Raw genomic sequence first — 14,600 nt, 5'->3', positions numbered from 1 at the left:
GAGTTCCAGGACAGCCAGGGTTACACAGAGAAACCCTGTCTCGAAAAACCACCACCACCACCACCACCAACAAAACCCAACAACAACAACAACAACAAAACCCAAAACCCCAAAAAATCACCACCACCAACAAAAACCCCAAACATGTGAGTCTGGAGAAGGGACTTTCTGGCCGGGCAAGCTGTAAGTACAAACACAGACATATGAAAAATGCAGTGTGTTGAACACATGATGTCTGCCTCCTGGAGATGCTTAGGGCTGGGTGGGTAAGTTGAAAACAGTGGGAGTGCCAGACCAAAGCTTTATTCTGTGTATGACAGGGAGATACGGCTCAGAAGAAAGACTGGCCCACAGGGCAGCAAGCAAGGAGAGGCCAGTGCTACTCCAGCTCCCAGTTTCTTCAGTTGGCCTTATCTGCCACTGCAGTCTGTAGCTCTTTCTCAGAAGCCTCCACGGGTCCCACAGCCATTCTCCCCGCTCCCAAGTACAATGTAAATTCCCCAAGAACAACGTGAACTTTGGCACCAGCATCTGGCTTTGCTTCTACCATCTGGGCCTCCCCCACCCCCTCTGGTTTTTGAAGACAGGGTTTCTCTATGTATCCCTGGCTATCCTAGAACTTTCCCTGTAAACCAAGCTGGCCTCGAACTCATAGATCTGCCAGCTTCTGCCTAGGATCAAAGGCATGCGCCACTACTGCCTGGCTGGGTTGCTCTTTTATGCCCCAAATCTGTCCTTGCTGTTTGCAGGAGAATTGGCAGCATTGTAGGGACCAGCACCCAATAGGACTTGCCTGACTTGTGCTTGCTGGTTGGGCTACTCTGACTCCTTCCTAAGTTTGGGCTTAGCAGCACTGTGCCCTCAGTTAGCGGCGGCACTAACGTGAAACAGGTGCTTTACCTATTGCACAGTCTGGTTCGGAGGTCTCTACCAGCTCAGCCGTGTGCCTTGCCCTTGTGAAGCGTGAGCCTTGCCCACAGAAGGAACTCATGCTTCTGGCGTGTTTATTTACCCAGACATCTTAACACCCTCTCTGTTCCAGTCTCTTCCCTCAGCTCATAGCCACCTGCCCTTAGAGGACACCTACTGTGTGTTGGGAGTTCACATGGCTACAGTAGCCACAGTGGCTCTCTAAGCCCATGTCCTTCTGTTCCAAACCCTCCTGGGCTCCCTTACACAACAAAAGCAAACTGGCCCTGCACAGCCTGAAAGATCCTTTTTTTGTTGTTGTTTTTTGGGTTTTTTTTTTGTTTGTTTGTTTGTTTGTTTTTCGAGACAGGGTTTCTCTGTGTAGCCCTGGCTGTCCTGGAACTCACTCTGTAGACCAGGCTGGCCTTGAACTCAGAAATCCACCTGCCTCTGCCTCCCAAGTGCTGGGATTAAAGGCATGCACAACCACCGCCCGGCCTAGCCTGAAAGATCCTTAAGAACTAGCCTTGGTTCTCCCTCCTTCAGAAAGCCTTCCAGCAATGCTGGTCTTAAGCCTGGGGTTTGAGATCTTGCTTCCTGTTCCCTCTGCTTGGAACCTTCTCCAGACAACAGCACACTTGTAACGTTTGAAACAGCAGGCATTTCACATCTTCAGTGAAACCTTTCTGGAAGTTGCCATATCACATCCCCTTCCACACCAGCTGGCATCTTGTTGGGAAGCTTACGCTGCCTCTGCTGCGTGTTACTTTTGGTTGTTGCTTTGCTAGTCTGTTGCTTGTTTTATTTTTAGTTTTTTTTTTTGAAACAGGGTTTCTCTGTCTGCCTGGCTGTCCTGGGTGGAACTTACTTGGTAGACCAAAGAAGAACTTACTTGGTAGACTCAAAGTCACAAAGATCCACCTGCTGGGGCGTCCCGAGTGCTGGGATTAAAGACGTACACCACCACCTCCAGGCTACAGCAGCACATGATCAAACAGCTGCTTCCCTGGGAGTCTGGGGACTTCTTCACTAGTGTCTCCCCTCACCTGGAATCAGGCTTGGTATGGCTGGGAACTCAGTCATTCTACAGAGACGGGCCTCCAGGTGGGCATAGGGCAAACAGGTCCCCCTGGCCAGGGGGCTATAGACAAAGACATGGAGTCACAGAAAGCACTTCAGGGCTTAAGTCTCTTGAGGGACAGGAACTTTCCAGGCAGCCTGGAAACTGGAGCAATAAAGGTCCACTCCCAACCCCTCCAGGAGAGATGGCTGCGAGCATGGATGTGAAGGAGGCCAGAGTGAGCAGGGGCTTCTGCTCGCTCAAGCTCACTCAAGCACAGACGTGAGCCTGGTTTTTTATCACTTCATCGCAGTTATCTGCCCTGTACTTTGGGCCTAGAAATAAAACTTGGGACAAGTTCCTTTCGATCTGAGAAAAATCTGCACCTAAACTACGGCAATTGCTCATAATTGGCACCCGCCTTGATTATAGCCCAGGGGACTTTGATATTTTCCTTCAGGGACACAATTTCAGCACAAAAAATTCAAGGAAGTACCATGTAAGCTTGCCCCTTGCTCTGCAGCAGAACTATTGATTGCAGCCGGGGTCTGAATTCCCCACCTATGGCCCCAGCGGAGCTGACTCAGGTGTAGGGTGTGGGTGCAGAAGCATTGGGAATGGTGGGGAGCCATGGGGTGGGAGTAGGAAGCTGTGGGGTGTAGGAGGGACCCTTAGGGAGGTGGTGGCGAGCTGTGGTTGAACTGGCATGAGCTGGGAGGCCATTCCTGCCTCCACCGGTCCCTACTGTGTGACCTCTTTTTTCACAGCCCTCAGCCAATTTCCTGCCCCAAAGGAGAAACTGGGAATTCTTCAGCAGAGAGAAGTCTTTTTAGAGTAGTGGTCCTCAACCTGTGGGTTTAATCCCTAGTGTCACCTGAGATCATTGGAAAATACAGATATTTACGTTGTGATTCCTAACAGTTGCAAAATCACAGTCATGAAGTAGCAATGAAAATAACTATGGTTGGGGGTTGACACAGCATGAGGAACTATATTAAAGGGTCACAAGCAGGTCTTAAGGCTCGCCTGCAGCCTTTCCAAGAGACTGATTCAGTGACCAAGCTTCTGGAGGTAGACAACAGGTCTGACTGACTTGTATGGAGACTGCTCAGGCGAGAGAAGCGTGGGCTGTTTGGTTTATCAGCTCACTGATGTCTTCAAGGACTAGGACCTTGTCCTGTCTGCCATCCTTCATGCTGGTTTCTATCTCCAATCAGAGCCAAGGCAGTAGCTTCCAAGGGTCACATTGGGACATGCTGGCAACTCCCATGATTCTGTTCCACAGGGAGACAGCCCTTTCCAGAGCCACCATGCTTTTCTGTAATTTGCTGGCTAAAAGTGGGTCTCATTCTGGACTCTCTTACTGACAGAGGGGAAAAGGGAGAGGGGAGAGGGCACAGCAAGTTGTTCAAGCAAGCACGGGGACTATCAGCAGTATCTACAATCTAGTCCTTCCTGGGAGCCTTCAGAGAGCACATGCACTGTGGTGGCCCTCAGGGCTACAGGGTACTGACTCCTAGAACACTCCTTAAGTCACTACCAAATTAAGGACACGGGTAGGGCTTTTTTTTTTTCCTTTTAAAATATTTTATATGTGGGGCTGGAGAGATAGCTCAGCAGTTAGGAGCACTGACTGCTCTTCCAGACGTCCTGAGTTCAATTCCCAGTAACCACATGGTGGCTCATAACCATCTGTAATGGGATCTGAAGCCTTCTTCTGGTGTGTCTGAAGTCTGAAGAAGGCAATAGTGCACTTAAGTACATAAAATAAATAAATCTTAAAAGGGGGGGGGGCACCACCACCATTGGGCTACACTCCAATTTAAAAAAAAAAAGATTTTATATATGTGTCTTGTTTGCATACACATGCATATGTGCACTACATGCATTCTTGTGCACACAGAGATCAAAAGAGGGGGTTGGTTCCCTGGAATAAGAGTTGCAGGCAGTTGTGAGCCACCATGTGGGTGCTGGGAACAGACACCAGGGCCCTCTTGCAAGAGCAGCTAAGAAGAAATAACTGATTGTCTGCTGGGTAAGGGACTCTCAGTTCATCACACAGTCCTTCTGAGTTCCCGTGTTCTTCAGCAGAAAAGGCAGCTTCAGAGATTTGTCTCTGGTCAAGAGAGAAACAGGTTATTGGGCTCCTGAAGCTACTAGAAAAAAACAAAATAGGAGCTGGCACAGTGACACAGTGGGCAACCACGTTTGCCACCAAGCCTAATGACCTGAGTTCAAGCCACAGAATACACGTCCGAGTGGAAGCTAAGTGCTGACTTGGAAGTTATTCCCGGACTTCCACAGGTGTACAATAGACCGTGTGTGTGTGTGTGTGTGTGTGTGTGTGTGTGTGTGTGTGTGTGTGTGTCCTGAGTTCAATTCTCAACAACCACATGGTGGCTCACAACCATCTGAAATGAGATCTGATGCCCTCTTCTGGTGTGTCTGAAGACAGCAACAGTGTACTCACATACATAAAATAAATAATCTAAAAAAAATTCATATTGCAAAAGGCAATTTTTAAGAGTTACTTAAAAAGCAGGATATACAACGGGCAGTGGTGGCGCACACCTTTAATCCCAGCACTTGGGAGGCAGAGGCAGGTGGATCTCTGTGAGTTCAAGGCCAGCCTGGTCTACAGAGCAAGTTTCAGGACAGCCAGGGCTACACAGAGAAACCCTGTCTGGAAAACCCACCCAACCAACCAAATCAAACCACCAACAACCACAAAGCCCAAAGCCAGATGCAGTGGCATACAGCTGTAATCCTCTAAAGGTCAGCTAGCAGGGTAAGTGAGACAGGGAGATCACCTGGAAGCTTCAAGGACTGGCTAGTCTGGAATATGCTATACAGGCACAGAAACAAGAGAGACTCTGCCTCAACAGGGCAGGAGTCTAGGACCGACTCCTGAAAGGTGTTTTGATTTCCACGTGTCATGATGTTTTTTCCTCTCTCTCTTTCCCCTTCCATCCCCTCCCCCCTATTTAATAAATACATATATTTTATTTGTTTTTTGTTTTGTTTGTTTTTTTTTTTGTTTTTTGTTTAATACATATATTTTAAACGGCAGTGCAGGAGTCTTAGTGGCCTCAGAGACAGTGGGCGTGGTGGGGCTCTCCAAAGTCTCTGTTGGCTATAATCTGTGGTGTCAGTAGTGGCCAGTCAGGAAGCTGACTCAGCACTCAGTGAGTGAGCTGTCCCCAGCGGACCATCACCCTGTGCACAGTGTCTGGCACTTCCAAGACTGTGCCCAACAGTTCACTTCAGCACCTGCGTGCACACACATGGTCAGAACCACTGTCTACAGGATGGTGTGAGTTTAACAGGAAGAGAAGGTGTGAAAAGTCTTCCCATTGAAGAATGCCCTAGAGGCCTGTGATGGTTTTGATTGTCAAAGTGATAGGATGGAGTCTCAGCAGAGACAAGCTTCCAGACAGTGTATGAGGGATTATCTGGATTTAGGTTGGCCTCTGGGCATGTCTGTGAGGGATTGCCTAGATTAGGTTAATTAAAGCTGGAAGACCCACTTAAGTTGTGGTTTCAAGGGCTGTGGTCCTGCACCAAACTAAAAAGGGGAAAAGAAGTCCAGGACTAGTACTCATAACTGTCTGCTTCGTGACTATGGACGTCATGTGACCAGACACCTTACGCTGCTATGACTTCGTCCTGATGGAATGTATCTCCTCCAACTGTAATGCCGAATAAACCCTTCCTCCCTTAATTTGCTTTATCATAGTAACAGGAAGAGTAACTTGATTTGGTCTTAACAGACCACTTCCTGGGTATCCTCTGCCAAAGCTGCACTTGATGACACAGAGGACGCAATGCACATGATGCCACAAACACAGCAATGTAGCCATGTGTACTGCACTAACTGAACGCAGGAGACAAGTGGGGACTTTGGCAAGACCGCCCAGCGCTCATGTGGTTAACCCCACGCCTGTAGAACAGCATTAGTCTCTCATCTACCACATAGGTGGACTGCACGGGTCTGCCTAGTAAACAGGGAACCCATAAAACTGCCTGCAAACCCAGAGGCTTTCCAAGGAGAGCAGAAGAATCGTTGAGCAACAATCAACTCCTACGACTAGACACCCCGGAACTGGAGAAGCTGCATATAAGCCTTGTCTTTGGAAGACTCCCGTGTCTCTGCTGCCAAAGAGCAGCTTTGCCGCACCTCACGACACCCTCAGAAGTCCTAGCTGTATTTCTGCCATTTTTTTATTCTTTCTGGTACCAATGGCCAACTCTTTGGCCCGGCTCATGAGGTTTGATTCGGATCAGGGCTTTGTTGTGTATGCTGTGCACTTAGCATCCTAGTCAGTAGGACTGAATCCTTGGCCTGGGGCGGAGGCTTGGTTCTGGAAATGATCATCCTGTTGTTGAATCCTAAGTGTAGGTGTCCAGCGGCCAGCGCCGTAGTCACCACATCTTGGTAAGGTTCTGTGTAATTTTAAAGCAACTAAAGAACATGTTAAAAGAACAGCATTTGCTCAGTCATATGCAGAGGTCAAAGGATGTCAGCACTGTCACTCCCAGCTGTACTCCCTTGAGGCAGGGTCTGGAGCCAGACTGTAAGCCAGAAATCCTGTCTCTACCTCCTACAGCACAGGCTGCAGGTGTGTGTGACCATAGCCAGTTCTTCCCATGGGCGCTGGGGATTCAAAACTAGCCCTTCGTGCTTGTACACTAAGCATGTATCCACTGAGCCATCTTTCCAGCCCCAGAAAGCCTTTCCCTGTCAGACTTAGCCTGGAACAAGATGGACTCTCAGTGAACCCAACGTGGGTTCACTGAGGGGAGCACTTTCTCGGTTTGCTGATTTAGAACTGGGGCATCTGGGATGAGACTGACTGTAGAGTTAGTGTTGCAGCTGCCCAGGTTCCTAGACTGCTCATGTCGTTTGTACGTGTGAGTGTGAAATTTGTATACAAATGTGAAAATAAAAAGCTGTAACAAGTACAGTAGTAGCCTAAGAGCAAACAGAGCTGAACAGAATAGAAATCTAGAAAGAAACCCAGAGAACAAGTGACTTCTGTTAAAGGCTGGAAGGCAAAGAACAAGCAATGGTAACAGACCAACTAAGCAGACATCCAAGTGTAAAGCAGTGAGCTCAGAGTGCGGCAGCTCAAGCTCGCTTCAGGTAGGGTCTGTGTGCGGCTCCCAGTGTCCATGTTAATAGATTGGAACTGTAGCTCTGAGGCTGCTATGGCAATTCTTAAGCACTGTGGAGACTGGATTCTCCTGTCTGGGCACATGGACCCTTGTCCTGCTGAAAAGCATGAACCAGGCTGGGCCTGAGGGTGAGCCTGCTGTCTTGCAGGCTGCCTTACAGTGTAGAGAAAGATGAAGCTAAGTTACGGCAGGTGAAGAAGTGTTTCAGGTTAATCTGGCAAGGACCAGTAATGTTATCAGGAAAGGACTTAGGGGTCACAGAATGGGTTAAAAAGGTGTCAAGTTTTTTTTTTTTTTTTTTTTTTTTTTTTTTAGACAGGGTTTCTCTGTGTAGTCCTGGCTGTCCTGGAACTCACTCTATAGACCAGGCTGGCATCAAACTCAGAAATCCACCTGCCTCTGCCTCCCAAGTGCTGGGATTAAAGGTGTGCACCACCACTGCCCAGCTAATTTTCTTTATTTTAAGAAAAAGAATTGAAACTTTTTCAAGACATGTGAAAAAAAAATTCAAGCCACAGACTTAAGAGAAAAAAATTGCAAAGCACTTATCTGATAAAAGACTTGTATTGTGAACACCTAAAAATCAGACCCCCACACACCCCAAAAGGCAGAAGATTTGAACAAACCCAAGAAGGCATGTGACCTGGCACTGGTGGTGCAAACCTTTAATTCCAGCACTTGGGAAGCAGAGGCAGGTGGATGTCTGTGAGTTTGGGGGCAGCCTGGTCTACAGAAGTCAGAGTCATCTGAAATAAAACAAAAAAGACAAAAAGGCATGTGGATGACAGATGACTAAGGAATTCTCAACATATCATTCAAAGGGAAATGACAGCCACTCGGGTGTGGTGGCAACATTCAACCCCAGTACGGCTTTCAAGATATATAAGACACACAAGTCTTAAGGTAGCCAATCAAAATCTTTCTTTGGATTTCCATACTGAAATCATACTATCAAATACAGTGACATAGGAAAACTGTCTTTCTTCTTTTCTGGGCATACCAAATTGGACAATGTAAGCCTAGAACATCTGTGCTGGGCCTTCCTGCTTCCCTTATAAGGAAGACAGTTGAAAAATGAGACAGAATGAGGCCAGAAAAACTCAAGGGAGAGTCTTAAGGATGCTATTTGCATCTCTGGATCCAGCCAGACCTAAGTAAAGCCTACAGTGTCCTTATGAACAATCCTATCTACTCAGGACCTTACCCCAGGGGACCTACTATGTAGCTCAAAGTGGCCATCAACTCAACAGAGATCTACCCAATACTGCCTCCCAAGTTCTGGGATGCTTGACCCTGAATTTCTATCGCTTTGAAAGCATCCTACTTGACATAGAGTGAAGCAAATTCAGAACCTCAAACTAGGTTTTATTTTTCTGTGCATCCTGTTTGCTACTTCCCACTTATGCAGAGGAGCAAATGCTTGCGACTCCACATGGAGGGCTGAGCAGCAGCAGGCACAGAATAGCAAAGGCCTGAATCCTAGAGAACCCAGGTGGGAAACTGAGCTGCAAAAGCAGTGACTTGACCCATCTGGTGAAATGGTCATCCTTCAATCTCCGTACCCTTGTATGTGAGTCGAGACAACAGGACAATGGCATTTTATTTACAATTGGACCAGAAAAAGGCATACAGGCATTTGTTTTAATTAAAAATAATGATGATGATTTAAAAAGTCAGAAAAATTGACAATGTTTGAACCTTTCCCCACCCCTCCCCCACAATGAGAACCCGGGGGGGTGGGTGCAAGATTTGAATGAACAAGTAACTCCCAATCACTCTCCACTCTCTGGGCTCCCATTTCTCCAGCCTGATTCTTGGTGGATGCCGCTCAGTGCTGCAAAGTCACTGTGAGGCAAGATTGAGAGGTGCACTGATTGGACTGATGATGGAGGTGGGGTCCCAGGAGGCGGGGGCAGCGAGGGGTAGGGTGTGTTCCTAGCATAAGCAGCATCCTGAGCTGTCTCCTGGAAGGTTCCCAAAGGCCTAGAGCAAGGGAGAGTGGCTGTTACTGACCCCTACACCCAAGGTAGGTTTGGTCTCTTGCTCCTTAAGAACAAACTCTGTGACTTGCACAAGGTTTGCAGGGGCTAGGGTAGGGTGAAGGAGCTAGGCCAGGCACATGAGCCTCTTCCAACTTGGGGAGACTGGCTTCTTGCCTATTCCTAGGAACTGGGAAAGGAGCAACCCAACTTACCTTCCATTTTCCTTCTCAGGGAAATTTTCTGGGTGTCCCCAAAAGAACTTGCATGGGAGGAGGAGGGGGTGGGTCTGGCTAAAAGAACTGAGAATAAATGCTGGGGCCAAGGGCCATGAGAGACTTCCTCTCCCTGGCCACCTCAAAGAAGAGATCTGAAGACTCCAGACCTGAAAGTGAGGGAAGGGGTCCACCATTACCCTTTAGAAAGAACAGCGCCCCTGAGGGAAAGACTGAGGATCAATCTTGAGGGGTGAGCACCCTAGTCTAGTGGCTTTAGCCACCTCTTCCCATACACACATGGGCACTTGGCTTTGAAGACACTTGCCCTGGCCCAGGGCTTCTTGGCACGAGAACAGTCACTGGAGGTCTCATTTCATCCTTGGTGGTCAGCTCTGGCTGCTTTGATGAGGGGATCCTGCTGTCCCAGGGAACCAGGACATGTCCTTGTAGTGACCAAGTGTTCCCAGTCAAAATGATGACTAAAGGCCTGTCTGGAAGCCTTGTTTTGGGTGGCAGAGGGCAGGCTGGGAAGAGAATGGGAGGAGGGGCTGGCAGGGCTTGGTTGGCACTGAGGTTACTATCTGGGCTGCAGTTGTGTTGTCGTGGCATCAGTAAAGAGGATGGGCAATGAGAGGCTTAGAGCCCTCACTGCAGCCCCAGTGTTTCCTCTTCCAGTTCATGGTAGGGTGACCAACAACTCTGAGGAGCTGATGGGGACAGTGACCAAAACCCCACATTTATCCATCCTGGATCTGCATTTTTTTTTTTTTTTTTTTTTTGAAAAAAAAAAAAAAAAAAAAAAAAAAAAACCCAAACCAAACAGCAACAACTGAAAACCCTGAACCAAACCAAAAAGAACCTGAATTAACAGGTCAGAAAGCTCCTGCTGAAGGCGACACTTAGCTGAAGAAAAACAACCACAGAAAAAAAAATGTATCCCTACAGACTGGATGAGATGAAGGAAATGGAAGGGTTCTCTACAGGCCCTCCTGCCCCCATGCAGCCTGGGGTCTAGGAACACTGTGCCGGAGTTACATTCCAAATGAGCAGGAGTCATTTTATTTTGTGTGCCTGCAGTTCCCCACGCAAGGTGGCTTCCTGTCCGAGGATCCAGTGGGCCTAGCGTAGGTCCACCCGCTCAGTCTATCTTCACAGCAGCATAGATCTTGCGGACAAACATGTAGGCTGCATAGAAGCCAATGGTCCCTGTGAGCAGCCAGAAGGACAGAACCATGAGGGTGGTGTAGCCAAAGTAGAGGAGAGAAGGGATGAACTCCACGATGTCCAGCTGGGGCGAAGGCAGAGAAAAGGGAGATGGATGGTTAATACCAGGCAGCGCTGTGCTGGCTAGTTTTATGTCAATCTGATACAACCTAGAGTCATCTGAAAGGAGGGAACTTCAACGGAGAAGATGCCTCCATGCGACCCAGCTGTACGGCCTTCTTCCATGGCCTCTTGATCACAGCTCCTACTTCCTGTTTCCTGCCCTGTTAGAGTTCCTGCCCTGACTTCCTTAAAACCCTTTTCTCCCCAAGTTGCTTTTGGTCATGGTATTTATAATCACAGCAGCAGATAAGTAACAGATAAGTATGCTCCCCAACCCCAATCTTGTGAAATCGACACCTGCCTGGCAAGGTGAAAGGGCTCACGGTGGAAGGCTAACTAGGGCCAGAGTATTGCCTTGGGCCTCGAAATCTTGGGAGTCAGGTAGAAATGGACACAGCTGCCCTACTTCCTGGTCCACTGTCTCATAACAGCACCACAATAATCCTGGATGGCTGGAGCAGCATCAGAGTCAAGAGGGAGGAGCAGGTGTGTGGAGACTCCCAAGGCTCCAAGCTTAAGGACTATGGTACCATCATCAGTTTGCCTCAGTCTACAGTCCTTAGTCCCTGAGGATGCTGGAAGCATCTCCAATAGCTCACAATGCTTGTCATCTTGGAGCATACTGGCCTCTTTAGTGAGGAAGGTAGACATGAAAGAGATTGGTGGTGTGATGTCTGGTGGTAGAGGAGAATACAGCTCACTTGCACCTTATTATGTGCCAAGGTCACTGGCTTTGAGAGGAGCCTGGACTATGGCTCCTGGGCAGATACACAGTCACAAAATACAACAAGCCCAGAAAAACAAAACAAAACAAAAAATCAAAGAAAGAAATCTAGGTCCCTGTCCGAGATCTTCTAAGCCTAGAGTGTGAGGCCGTGGTTGTAGGCTCCCCTCAGATGGCCCTGCCATCTCTCATGTGCACATCTCTTATGACCGTGGATGGGGTGAAGGAGGTAGGAGGGCAAAGGAACAAGACAGTAGTCCAATCAGGAAGAGAATGAGCAAAAAGGAAGGGCTGACGGGTTCCTTCCTGAGTTCAGGTCAGCTAAGACATCATTTATCAAAGACCCTGGGAGTAGGCCGGCTGGATTTTTCGACAGAGAGGGTGGATGAGGCTGGCAGAGGAAGGGCGAGGAGCTATGAGATCTCTAACTTGTGTTTGCCCAGCACTGGCCCCAGCTTCCCTCTGCCTGACAGGTGTTTTGGCAAATATTCTCCTCCTCTAGTGTTTTGTTGGTACCACCACTCCTAATACAAAACCCAAGTGGTCCATCAGAGCACAGCACCCTATGGGGCCCAGCAAGCAAAGTGAGAGGCCTGTGTCCGCAGCAGAGTCTTCTCTGGAAGCAATATGCAATGGCAGAAGAAACCATTGAGGTTTCAGTGCTATGGAAACAAAAAAGTGGAGACACCAAGGCTGCCAGTGACTGCCTTCTACTCTATGCAAAGATCCTACCTACAGACAGAAGCTAGAAAAAGGTCAACAAAGCTAAGGTGTGGGCACAGAGCTCTGACGACTTCAGATGCTGAACCTAACAGAGTCTGAAGACTTCCACTTCCTAAACCATGCAGCTCTATCAGCCGAAGGGTTCTCTTTGCTCCGTCAGTTTCAGTTGAGTTTTGGTTACCTGATGGTCACAAAAGTTCTGATTTAAATACGGTATTGAGATGGGAAGAGTCTAGGAATAAAGCTGAGATGTAAGGTACACAGGGCAGGCTGAGGTGTGAAACTGAGAGCTTCATGAGCTCAGTCAGGAGCTGTCCAGTGAGAGAACAGGAGTGTGTGTGGGAAGACCTGTTATTGGACCAGCAAACCTTGTCTGAAGGACGGCAAAGATTTTTATTCTTCCCCCAGTTTTCTAGTTTTTGTGGTTTACAACTACTCGACTGTCACTGCAGTGTGAAGGCAGCCAGAGGACATGTGAATGAGTGTGCACAGCTGTGTTCCAACAAACTGTTCTTTAAAGAGCAGCCTACTGGCCTGTGAACCAGGCTGCTGAGCTGAGGCAGAAGTGCTCACCAGCTGCGATGGCAGAAGCTCCTGGGTGGAGCACTGCATCAGACCATCTGGGAGCCATTTCTACAACCTAGTATTTTGGGGAAACTTGGGCATTCCAAGTTTCACCCACTGAATCTACAATTCTTACTCTGCAAACACACCCTGGCCGCAGGCAGAGGACTGTTTTCCTTTTGGGCTTCAGAGATAGTAAAGCATGTGAAATCTCCAATGTTGGAGGTGAGGTTCTCACCAAAGCCTCCCCAAACTCCTCTAACTGGCCCATCTGGTTTGCCCCAGTTGCTAAGCCAGGGCCAGACTCCTGTTGATTACTAGCCCATGCTTAACCCGTGTGAGCTCCTGCAGCAGGCAGGCCCCCAGACACAAGTCTAGCCCTACCTCATTCTGTCTTCACTGGGCAGAAGCAAGGAGTACTTGAGTGAAGAAGAGAAGGGGCCCCAGAGACACAGTGAATAGTCTACCTTTGTCTTTGGGTATGTATACTTGTGTGTACATCCAAATGTTTGTGCACATGGGTGTGAAAGCCAGAGGTATAAACATTGGGTATCTTTTCATCAATTATTTTCCACATTATTTTTGAGACAGGGCCTCTCAAAACCTGGAACTCACCACACTAGACAGGCTGTCCCCCAACACTAGGGAACCTGCCTCCACCTTCTCAGTGCAGGGTCTACAGATGCACGCTGCTGTTCTCAGTTTATGTGGGTCTTGGGCATTAAACTCAGGTCCTCAAGCTAACACAGAAGTACCTTATATATGGAATCAGTTCCCTAGCATGATTTTATCTCTATTTATTCCTTTCAACTGTTTTTACTTTCATGTTACTGTCCTTTTCCCTGTGCTATAACTGTAATAAACCCACAGAGATTCCAGGTTGCCAGTGACAGTAGACTGTGGTGATCACAGCTTTCCTGTGTCTATCCTCATTATGTCACCACCTCAAACTGGGGTTCCAGTACACACACCACACTAGTCACAGCAGAAATGGTCTTGCTTACCTATAAAAATACCTCCCCTTCAACTCTTCCAGACTCAGCCTCCCAGTGCTGAGATTACAGGCCATATTGCCTTTATGTTCCAAGAATCTCACAGGTTTCTGAACATACCATTCTCGCTGTTACTCAGACCAAAGGCTTGTTCCCAAACACACAACACACTTCTAAATGGCTCTGGTCACCTCCACTTTGGATGTGAAAGCACAATCCTATCAACAGCCTCTTCCTCCCTAGTCAACCTGGCCCAGAGAGGGTAAGGAGATCTCAGGGCAGGTAGTACCTTGTTAACAAAATAAAAGATGGCATAAACCAGGACGTAGAATGCAGATCCCCCTGAGACAAGGAAATTCCTCCACCACCAGCGGTAATCCTACGAAGCAAAGGAAGGAAGGGTCACGGTAGGATCCAGGGCATTGTCCCACAAACCTCATGGCCAACAGAGGGGTTCAAGATTCTAGGTAACAAGGGTCACATTTGGATAATGGAATGTTTTATAGCTTGACTGTGATGACAGTCCCACATCTGGATTTATCTCTAAAAACTACAAAATTCCATATTAAAATGGGTAAAATTTACTGCTTATAAATCATATCTAACTTTTAAAAAGATCAATAAAAAATACTAATAAATAAGTTTGTTTGAGCATATACATCCCATGGGTGGGGGTCACTGAGGTTACCTTCACACTATTCTCCTAGTGCAAGAGCTGGATTTCAGCCCTGGGTCATGCCCTATCTACTGCCTACCTGGGCCTGTATCCACTCTGTAATAGCTAATTCCTACGGAGAAGGCAGGACAACAATCTGTACCTGCCAACTGGAGTTACCTGGAGTGGGTCTGATACTGACAGATCATGGCCATGCTGTGAGGTGGGCATCATCAACTCCAGGGTAGAGTGGAGAATGGCTTGGGCAGAGGAGC

General features: G+C 48.0%; 1 protein-coding gene across 2 annotated transcripts in view; it reads right to left on the bottom strand.

Moving 5' to 3' along the window:
* Window positions 1–8,726: 8,726 nt before the first annotated feature.
* The window catches only part of Tm9sf4 (transmembrane 9 superfamily member 4), a 46,869-nt gene continuing 40,995 nt past the window's right edge, over window positions 8,727–14,600 (bottom strand). For both annotated transcript variants that reach the window (XM_034494267.2, XM_076930007.1), the window contains exons 17-18: window positions 13,960–14,049; window positions 8,727–10,629 (exon numbers count right to left, since the gene is read on the bottom strand). In XM_034494267.2, the coding sequence (XP_034350158.1) occupies window positions 10,480–10,629; window positions 13,960–14,049 (240 nt within the window). In that variant the 3' untranslated portion in view covers window positions 8,727–10,479. The remainder of the gene's footprint in view (window positions 10,630–13,959; window positions 14,050–14,600) is intronic.

This window comes from Arvicanthis niloticus, chromosome 2, assembly GCF_011762505.2.
Source record: "Arvicanthis niloticus isolate mArvNil1 chromosome 2, mArvNil1.pat.X, whole genome shotgun sequence".
Classification (NCBI taxonomy): domain Eukaryota; kingdom Metazoa; phylum Chordata; class Mammalia; order Rodentia; family Muridae; genus Arvicanthis; species Arvicanthis niloticus.
The sequence above is the reverse complement of the archived record's forward strand: the minus strand, read 5'-3'. Positions and strand labels throughout refer to the sequence as shown.